This window comes from Octopus bimaculoides, chromosome 30 (genome assembly GCF_046866305.1).
Source record: "Octopus bimaculoides isolate indiv1 chromosome 30, ASM4686630v1, whole genome shotgun sequence".
In the NCBI taxonomy this organism is placed as follows: Eukaryota; Metazoa; Mollusca; class Cephalopoda; order Octopoda; family Octopodidae; genus Octopus; species Octopus bimaculoides.
In genome coordinates, this window is record NC_142957.1 from 6868167 (window position 1) to 6879650 (window position 11484).

At 37.9% G+C, this 11484-nt stretch overlaps 1 protein-coding gene across 2 annotated transcripts in view; it reads right to left on the minus strand.

Moving 5' to 3' along the window:
• Positions 1-803: 803 nt before the first annotated feature.
• Positions 804-11484, minus strand: part of LOC128251284 (uncharacterized) — a 26508-nt gene continuing 15827 nt past the window's right edge. For both annotated transcript variants that reach the window (XM_052978138.2, XM_089346291.1), the window contains exon 2: positions 804-8227. In XM_052978138.2, the coding sequence (XP_052834098.1) occupies positions 4855-7890 (3036 nt within the window). In that variant the 5' untranslated portion in view covers positions 7891-8227 and the 3' untranslated portion in view covers positions 804-4854. The remainder of the gene's footprint in view (positions 8228-11484) is intronic.

Consider the following 11484-nt stretch of genomic DNA (forward strand, 5'->3'; position numbering starts at 1 on the left):
TAATTTTCGTTTTGTTTAAATAACACCACCACCCTAACCAGCAACAGCACTAATCATTACTACTACTGGAGCCATATGTTGTTGTTGTTGTTGTTGTTGGCACTCCATCGCTTACGACGTCGAGGGTTCCAGCCTGCTCGTGAAATTAACGTGCAAGTGGCTGAGCACTCCACAGACACGTGTACCCTTAACGTAGTTCTCTGGGATATTCAGCGTGACAAGGCTGACCCTTTGAATTACAGGCACAACAGAAACAGGAAGAAAGAGAGAGAGAGAAAGTTGTGGTGGAAGAGTACAGCAGGGTTTGCCACCATCCCTTGCCGGAGCCTCGTGGAGCTTTTAGGTGTTTTCGCTCAATAAACACTCACAACGCCCGGTCTGGGAATCGAAACCGCGAGTTCGCTGCCCTAACCACTGGGCCATTGCGCCTCCACTCTGGAGCCATAACAACAACACGAATTATCTACAACTTCCAGAGAGTCTCAGACATTTCAAGAAATCATTTCCTACATATCTTTGGTCTTTATGACTTCTGTACATCTTCCACAGACAAACACTACTTCCTCTGTTAATCTTCCTATTATTTCACTGCATCTCTTGTGTGTCAATAGTTTGCACTGGGCACACCAAATGAAATTTTTGCCAATACCTTTACGGTATATCGTACAGGGTTGTTTTACTTGAAGGGTGAAGGGTCCTGTCTGATTTCTTGCTTACTAGAACATACAAAAATTTTATGTGTGCCTCATGTGTGTGTGTATGTGTGTGACCCCAATGAAAGAAAAAAAGAACAAACAAGCATCATTGATTTTTTTTTTAACTTTTTTATGTTTGAATTTATTTACAAAATTAAACTAACACATTGCAAAAAGACAGATAGATATAGATAGATAGAGAGAGAGAGAGAAACCGACAGATAGATAGAGAGAGAGAGAAACTGACAGATAGATAGAGAGAGAGAGAGAGAGAGAAACCGATAGATAGAAAGAGAAACCAGTAGACAGAGAAACCGATAGATGGATAGAGAGAGAAACCAATAGATAGAAAGACAGATAGATAGATAGATAGAGAGAGAGAGAGAAATTGATAAACAAGCTGGTTGACAAACAGGCAGACAGATAGAAAAAAACTACTTCTTTCTTCATCTTTGTTGTCTGTATTTTTCTAACATATCTTTTCTTGCTTCAAAGTCCAAGTTTGAACATTTTGGTGTCAGTGTGGGTTGTCCAGATCCATAAACATTAACATTCATTTCAAGAAGTTTCGTTTGCTTTTCTTTCGTTTTTTTTTGTGTGTCTTTTTCATTTGTTGTTGTTGTAGTTGTAGTTATAGTTCATGTTGTTGGTGGTTGTGGTGATGGTGGCGGTTGTGGCAGTGGTGATGTGATGGTTGAGGTGGTGGTGGTGGTGGTGGTGGTGGTAGTAGTGATGCTTGTTGTGATGGTAAAGGTGTTTGTGGTCGTGGTGGTGGTGTTGTTGTTGTTGCTAATGTTGTAGTTGTTAATGTTATGGTTGGTGGTGGTGGTGGTGGAAGTGGTGATGTGATGATTGAGGTGGTGGTGGTGGTAGTAGTAGTGATGCTTGTGATCGTAAAGGTGTTTGTGGTGGTGGTGGTGGTGGTGGTGTTGTTGCTAATGTTGTAGTTGTTAATGTTATGGTTGGTGGTGGTGGTGGTGGTGATGTGATGATTGAGGTGGTGGTGGTGGTGGTGGTAGTAGTAGTGATGCTTGTGATGGTAAAGGTGTTTGTGGTTGTGGTGGTGGTGGTGGTGTTGTTGTTGCTAATGTTGTAGTTGTTAATGTTATGGTTGGTGGTGGTGGTGGTGGTGGTGGAAGTGGTGACTAGTAGTTGCGAAGATAGTTGCGTTGATGGGAATGGTGATGGAGGTTTTGTCTTAATGTAATTGTTCTTGTGATAGTTGCTGTTGCTGTTGTTTCCTAGACGATAAAAATTGTGTCCCTTGGAAACATCAGAACTTTTTTTTTCGTTCGGAAAAAAAAAAAAAAAAAAAAAAAAAAAAGGAGCAGGGAACAGAAAAAGATAGGATTTCATCAAGATCCATTGTTTATATGTGGCATTACTAGACTGGGATTAAATACTTCGGATTAGGGCAGGATTAGACCCCTGGAGAGACAGGTTCACTTACAAATTAGGGAACTGGGGGTTTATAGGGAGAAGAGATAGGTCTGGAGATCAAGGTTTATGTATGGATCAGGGATTGGGGATAATATAGGTTTATGCATGATTAGGGGCCTGGAGACAAGGGTTTAGGAATGGATTAAGGTTCTAGAGACCAGTGTTTACATACAGTCAAGAGATGGGAGATTATACATGGATCAGGGGACAGGGGAATTGTAGGAGTTTGTGTATGGCTCAAGGTTATGGTAGCTAGATTTATGAATGGATCAGGAAACTGAGGATTATAGAGGCTTATGTGTGGATTAGGGCCTTGGAGACAGGTTTATGTATGGATTAGAAGTCTTGAGATAGATTAAGGGTCTGGAGATCAAGGTTTATATGGATTAGGTTCCTGGAGATAGGCATTTATGTATAGACAGGGATATTAAGTCCCTATCCATATATAAATCCCATTTAATATGGGATTAAGGACTGGGATAGGGATAAAGATTTAATGTGAGATTTCAGACAAGAAATAGGGTTTACATATGGAATAAAGTTCAATGTGGCTTCAGGGAACAGGGAATTTGGGGTTATTTACAGACAGGGATTAATGGATTAATTATGAGATTAATGGTCTGGAAATATGGCATAAGGGGTCAAAGTTTAATATAGGATCAGTGAACAAAATGTAGGAGTTTATACATAACTGGGGTTGTGCGTTGGATTTTAGCGATGAGGGGGGTCTGTCTTAGGGATGTTGGGATGGTTGGCAGGATGTATGTGTGGGGGAGGGGGTCTTGGGAGTATTTATCTATTTTAAATCGTTATTGGTGACCAATAGTGTTGTCGTTAGGGGTTTCTAGCAAGGTCCAGTCTCCGGATCACTGGGTTTTAGTGGGCTGGAGGGTGTGAAGGAAGGAAGGAAGGAAGGTCTGTCAGAAAGTTTCTTTATAAAAAGGAGACCACAATGTGGTCGCTCAAACTGTTAGAAATAGCAACACATGCCTTCTTCAAATCACATCGTACTATTTTAAACAAGGAAGTATACATTAGATGATGTAGTCCTAGGTACACTATGCCTGAATAAAGGACAGGATGGTCATAACTAGAACACCTTTGATCATAGGTCTGCTGGATCAGAACTGACCTGGGGCTAAAAAAACAATAACAAGGAAGGACATATTAGATAATGTAGTCCGAGGTACACTATGTCTGAATAGAAGACAGGATGGTCATGGCTGGAACATCTTTGATCATAGGCCTACTGGATCAAAGCTGACATAGAGTTAAACAACAAGGAAGGACACATTAGATAATGTAGTCCTAGATACACGATGTCTGAATAGAAGACAGGATGGTCATGGCTGGAACATCTTTGATCATAGGCCTACTGGATCAAAGCTGACATAGAGTTAAAGAACATGGAAGGACACATTAGATAATGTAGTCCTAGATACACGATGTCTGAATAGAAGACAGGATGGTCATGGCTGGAACATCTTTGATCATAGGCCTACTGGATCAAAGCTGACATAGAGTTAAAGAACATGGAAGGACACATTAGATAATGTAGTCCTAGATACACGATGTCTGAATAGAAGACAGGATGGTCATGGCTGGAACATCTTTGATCATAGGCCTACTGGATCAAAGCTGACATAGAGTTAAAGAACATGGAAGGACACATTAGATAATGTAGTCCTAGATACACGATGTCTGAATAGAAGACAGGATGGCCATAGCTGGAGCACCTTTGGACATAGATCTATTGGTCCAGCCCCAACAGGGCTGACCTTGGGCTAAACAAAAAGTGCTAGGGAGGACACATTAGATAATGTAGTCCTAGATACACGATGTCTGAATAAAAGACAGGATGGTCACAGCCGGAGCACCTTTGGACATAGATCTATTGGACCAGCCCCAACAGGGCTGACCTTGGGCTAAACAAAAAGTGCTAGGGAGGACACATTAGATAATGTAGTCCTTGAACGTCTTTGATCATAGGTTTAGTGGATCAGGACTGACCTAGGGCTAAACAACAACAAAAACAACCCCATATCATTCCACGTTAATAATTATTTCAGTTCTGGACGGCTTTGGTTGTTATTGTTTAGCCTCAGTTCAGCCCTGATCCCCCACAGCTATGATCTGTGACCATCCTGCCTTTTATTCAGGCATAGTGTATCTAGGATTACATCATCTGATGTGTCCTTCTTTGTTGTTGCTGATGTTGATATCGTTGTTCAGCAGCAGGTCAGTGTTGATCCACCAGAACATGATAGAAAGTATATCTAGGACTACATTATCCAATGTGCCCTTCCCTGTTATTTAACCCTAGGTCAGTCCCCATCCAGTGGACCTACAATGAAAGACAGTTGTTTCAGCTGTGACCATCTGATTGTTCTTTTATTCAGACATAGCACAGTAGTGCTCCAGCATGACCACAGCCACATGGCTAAAACAAATAAAAGAGTATCTAGGACTACATTGTCTAATGTGAGTTTACATTTTCTTGATGGCAAGTGTTTGATTTTGAGGAAAATTCTGTAGCTATTTTGAGAACAGTGAACGGTCACATGGAGGCAGATCCATCTGTTTCTATTTCTTTCACACATTTAGTGATTGGTGGGGGTGAGACATCAGCATTGATGGAAGGAGGGGCCGTGCCCCCACATTTTTTTAAAATAAGGTGGGAATGGAGACTGGAGCAGTGGGGTGGGTCCTCTCTCAACATTCATGGTTGTGGTGCCGTCCGAGAGGACTGGACTTTAGCCGACTGACAGTATCGGCCCTTGTGCGAGAGTTTGTGCCGGAGTAGCATATAGGAGTGCAAGAACTGCCTGCCGCAACTGTTGCATCTGTAAGTCTGTTTGTCTCCTGACTGGTGCAGTTGTACATGTTCCTTCAAATCCTTGCAATTCGAGTAACTATCACCACAAATGTCGCACTTAAACGGCATGTCACTGCTGCTGCCACCACCTCTACTGCTGCTGCCGCTGCCACTGCCACTACCTCCACTGCTGCCTCTACCACTGCGGTTGTCATGGTTACGGTCTTGATAGTCATCGTGGTAGTTGTGGTGCATCAGTTGGGCATGAAACTTGAGTTGTTGTCGTGTCTTGAACGGCTTGTCGCACGTGTTGCATCTGTGCATTTTCAGTTTCGATACCATGTTATGTGTGCGCAGGTGAATGCTGAGGTTGCCCGGTCGAGCAAATCGCTTGCCACAGTGGTCGCAACCGTAAGGCTGTTCGCCCGTGTGCGTGCGCCGATGAAACACGAGGTTGCATTTCTGCGAGAAGGACCTACAACAATAGTCACAGACGAAGGCCTTCTCGACAAAGTGTACCAGTCGCCTGTGACGTTTCAAGTCAGACTCACAGAGAAACGCCCGCCGACACTGGGTACAGTTGTAGTTTGACAAACGGTGGTGTTTTGCTTGCCGATGCGAGAACAGAGAGAGAAACTGCTCAAAGATGTTGCCACAGACTTCACATTGGTACAGGATGCTGCCCTCTACCTCTTCATGGCTGTTTATGTGTCTAATGAAAAGACACCCAATGGAGAATATATCCCCACAGATTTGGCACTTGAATGGCTTGTCTTTGGGACTTTGTGCAAGGAACTCAACCAGAGCTTTGCTATGATTCTTCCCACAATGTATACAGAGATGTTCCCTACCGTCTTTATTTTCTTCTCCTTCTTTCTGTTCATTTTTACCATCGTTTCCTTTTTCCTGTTTTGCATTTTCCCCCGGTTTGTCTTCAACCAGCATCATTGTTTGACTTTTCTCTGCAGCATCAATTACTCTGCCTTCAGGAATTCTTGGAGAACTCGCTTCATTTTCAACTTCCTGTTTCACCGCCAACACGAAATCATTCCTCGTTTCCCCTCGTTCTTCAACCGGTGCACGTTCTGCTAGTTCTCGTTTCACGGAGGACTGCGGCACGACTTCACGTCTCTCGGGGACAGCATCAGATTCCACAACCATTTCATAATCCGAAGAATCTCTTTCCCGCTTAATCCACTGTTCCACTTCAACGTCAGCTTTCACTGCGGCTTCAAGTTTGTTCTCCTCACCATTCCGAGAAGGTGTTTCACTATGCATCACAACTTGAGACGACATCTCAACAGAGGCAGACATAGATTCTATTTTGCCAGTGTCTTTGGCAAAGTTCTCAAAACCTTTGTCTTCAGTATTTTCAGCTGGTTCTGATTTTACAAGGGATAGAGGCTGCTCTTCTTGATCCCTTTCTAGATTTGGGCCCAGATTGGAACTTTTATTACAATCTGGTTCTCGATCAGATTTGGTTTTGCAGGCTTTCGTTTTCATCTCGGAATAATTAATGCTGTTATTGAGATGAAGACTTGTAGAGTCTGCGATGCTGATTTCCATCGCTTCTGCTGTCTGTGTTGGTGCCGTCACAACAGGTGAAGCAACACTGCATGGATGAGATTGCACAATGGCACCGTAATTTGGTATCTTTAAGGGGTTCGTCTCTGTCGACGGCAATTTCAAAATCAGGTAATTCTCCATAACCACTGGACTGACGACCCCATTGTTACTTTTGCCATTGACTTTTGGTGTAGAAATGTTGTTCTTAGGATCGGACACAGCGACCGCTCCGAGTTGTTGTTGCTTCTTCTCAAGCGAAACACCATTGCTTAGAAACCCTGCTGAATCGACCTTCTCTGGTGATTTCAGAATCTTCACCGGAACATTCTGACCGGCAACAAGCACTGGTCTGTCATGCCTTACCTGTTGAATGACTGAATTTCGCTGTATGTTCAGCAGAGGAGATGGCGGACAAATATTTATTGCCGAGTTCAACTGAGTCTGCGGTTTACTAAGTAAATACACAGTTTTGGCTCCCAGATGAGCTGGTGTTAGATTCTCTATAACAGGGCCCCGTTTTTTTATGGCTGGTTCCGTATGCTCTGAAAGAGCAACACCTGTTGGACCCAACTGTGTTGCCAACAGCACTGGGATTGGTTTGGAGTCGGAGTTCTCTTTGAGAGCAGTGGCTTTGGGTTTCTCTTTTGCTTGCATCTGAGTTTGCTGCGGCGCAGTCTTGCGGTTATGAGAGAGGTTTTGGTTGCAGAGGGTGCTGGCGTGTTTACTGTCACCCGCGGAGACACTCACCGAGACAAACTGCTGTTCATGCAATTGTTGATGCACCTTCAGCACATTGTCGTGTTTGAAGCTTTTTCCGCAGATGTTGCACTTATGCGGCTTTTCCTTTGTATGCGTCTTCTTGTGAATGAGCAGCTGCGACAACTGCGGGAAATTCTCAAAGCAGATGTCACAGGAATGGAATGGTTTCAGGACAGCCGTATTCTTCTGGAGGATTTCATCGATCCTCAGAGAAAATTTTTTCTTACTCACTCTCAGAGGGTCCTCATGAAGTCTGTTAACGTGTTTCTTCCGCGATTCCTCATCGCCGAACCTCTTGTCGCAGTGGTTGCAGGCAAACATCAGATGGTCTTTCCGGTGAGTGATCAACTCCAAAAAATCCCCGAAAAGAGTGCCGCAGAATTCACACCGATACAGACTCTTCCCAAGATGCAATTCCATGTGTTTCACAAACAGGCACGAGTCAGAAAACGCCTGGTTGCAAAACTGGCAGCGAAAAGGTTTTCCTTTTCCAACAGTTTCAAGGTCAAAGGTCAGATCTTCACCATGATCTTTCTCACACAACGTACAAAATTTTTGTTGGCCCAAAATAACCGCTTTGCAGTTTGCCGAGCAATTATTCTTTCTTTTAAGCATATTTGCAGTTTATTTTTCAACAGGAAAGTCAGTTCTTTTTAAGCTTGTTTTTGTTGTTGTTATTTTTTTTTAAGATTGGTAAAAAAATTTTTTTGTTTCTTTTTAAAAACAATATAAAAATATATCAAATATGCAAAAAAAAAAAAAAAAAAAAAAAAAAAGGGCAAAAATTAAATTAAGTAAAAAATAAAAATTGATCTGTTCTGACTGATTCCAGCCAATTCCTAGCAGACATTCATCATTACTATTATTGCTTCTTGCTGTTGTAATGCCTTTCCAACTGCTCTCAGCATCTTCATCTTACAATGTCAGCTTTGGTGCGTCATCATCCTGCCACCTGAAAAACACAAATTTATATATATATATATATATCATCATCATCATCGTTTAACGTCCGCCTTCCATGCTAGCATGGGTTGGACGATTTGACTGAGGACTGGTGAAACCGGATGGCAACACCAGGCTCCAATCTAATTTGGCAGAGTTTCTACAGCTGGATGCCTTTCCTAACGCCAACCACTCAGAGAGTGTAGTGGGTGCTTTTACGTGTCACCCGCACGAAAACGGCCCACGCTCAAAATGGTGTCTTTTATGTGCTACCCGCACAAGAGCCAGTCCAGGGGCACTGGCAACGATCTCGCTCGAAAACCCTACAAAGGCCAGTCAGGCGGTATATATATATATATATATATGTCTGTATACACACACACACACACACACATATATATATATATATATATATATATATATATACACATACAATATATGCATATATATCTATATCTAAACATGTGTATGCAAATGTATGTATATATACACACACACACACACACACAGACATACATATATTCATACATGTGTATGTGTATATATATAGGCACAGGAGTGGCTCTGTAGTAAGTAGCTTGCTTACCAACCACATGTTTCCAGGTTCAGCTTTAGGCCAACCAAAGCCTTGTGAGGGGATCTGGTAGACAGAAACTGAAAGAAGCCCATCGTATATATATATATATATATATATATATATATGTATATGTTTGTGTGTATCTATGTTTGTCCCCCACAACATTGCTTGACAACCGATGGTGGTGTGTTTATGTCCCCCGTAACTTAGCAGTTCAGCAAAAGAGACCAATAGAATAAGTACTAGGCTTACAAAGAATAAGCCGTGGGGTTGATTTGCTCAACTATAGGTGGTGCTCCAGCATGGCCATAGTCAAATGACTGAAACAAATAAAAGAATTATATATATATATGTATATATATATATATATATATATATATATATATATATATATATATATATATACAAGCCAAAGATAAACCTCTGTCCCTGGCTTTCATTGACCTGGAGAAAGCCATTGACCCTGCCCCCTTTAAGCCATCTCAAATTCAAACCAAACATACCGCATTATACCCGCCCTTATGCATTGAATGTAAGTTCCAAATATCATAAGGATGAATTCAGTAATTTTGGTCCATGAAATTGTATGAAACACACAGCATAGTCCCCCGATGGTAACATTGATTTCAAGGCCTTCCCAGATGAGTGACTGGTTATTCAAAAACATTTATTGATTGGAAATTTATTGTCCAGTTACCTATCAGTATAGTAGTCATTTGCAAACTCCAGAGGTGACACTTTCATTTTCCCTTAGCCCTCACGTCACACAGTTGTTAATGTTTGAGTTGGATCACGCCCTTCCAATTGCTATACATCCGTAATGCAGCTTACAGCTGTGCCTGTCACCTGTATGGTGAGGAATCCTACATTGGGGAGTAGTAACAACTAGGGTAAGGTAACTGACTGCTTATTGACTGCTTTTGGTTTCCTGCAACTTTGCTCTCTTTTACAAACCCAGTGAACATACATATATTCCCTATTTCAAAGAAATTCGAAAAATACATACAAGACCCAAGTTAAAAAGATTCTCAACTATTCAACTTCTCTGGTTGACATTAAGACACCCACCCCCAATAGGGGCTTTAACTCCAACATTTTAGAACTCTACGACATCCATTTTTCAGGAGCAAAATCCTTTTAACAGGTTCTATAAGACTGGAATTTTGGATTCTACACATAAAGATCAGTAGTATGGGATACATGTATCATGATTAGTATTTTTTTAGGGTGTGTAAAGAGGGAAAGAATCCTCATCTGCAATTTTGATAAAATTCGAATCATAGGTATTCCAGTTCATTAGAGGAAATAGAACAGAAAAGTCTAATTCTTCAATTAAATGTAACAAGGGCAACGCCGAATATCTCTGCTAGTACATCTATATATATATATATATATATATATATATATATATATATATATACATTTGTGCAGATGTATACATATATATATATATATATATACACATTTGTGCAGATGTATATATATATATATATATATATGTACATAATATATATATATATATATATATGTACATAATATATATATATATATGTACATGATATATATATATATATATGTACATGATATATATATATATATATGTACATGATATATATATATATATATGTACATGATATATATATATATATATGTACATGATATATATATATATATATGTACATGATATATATATATATATATATGTACATAATATATATATATATATATATATATGTACATAATATATATATATATATATATATATATATATATATATATATATGTACATAATATATATATATATATATATATATGTACATAATATATATATATATATATATATATATATGTACATAATATATATATATATATATATATATGTACATAATATATATATATATATATATATATGTACATAATATATATATATATATATATATGTACATAATATATATATATATATATATATATGTACATATATATATATATATATGTACATATATATATATATATATGTACATATATATATATATATATATATGTACATAACATATATATATATATATATATGTACATATATATGTACATATATATATATGTACATATATATATATATATATATATGTACATATATATATATATATATATATGTACATATATATATATATATATATATGTACATATATATATATATATATATATGTACATATATATATATATATATATATGTACATATATATATATATATATATATGTACATATATATATATATATATATATGTACATATATATATATATATATATATATGTACATATATATATATATATATATGTACATATATATATATATATATATACATATATATATATATATATATATGTACATATATATATATATATATATATATATGTACATATATATATATATATATATGTACATATATATATATATATATATATATATATATATATATATATATGTACATATATATATATATATATATATATATACATATATATATATATATATATATATGTACATATATATATATATATATATATATATATATATATGTACATATATATATATATATATATATTATATATGTACATATATATATATATATATATATACATATATATATATATATATATATATATATATATATATATATATTATATATATATAT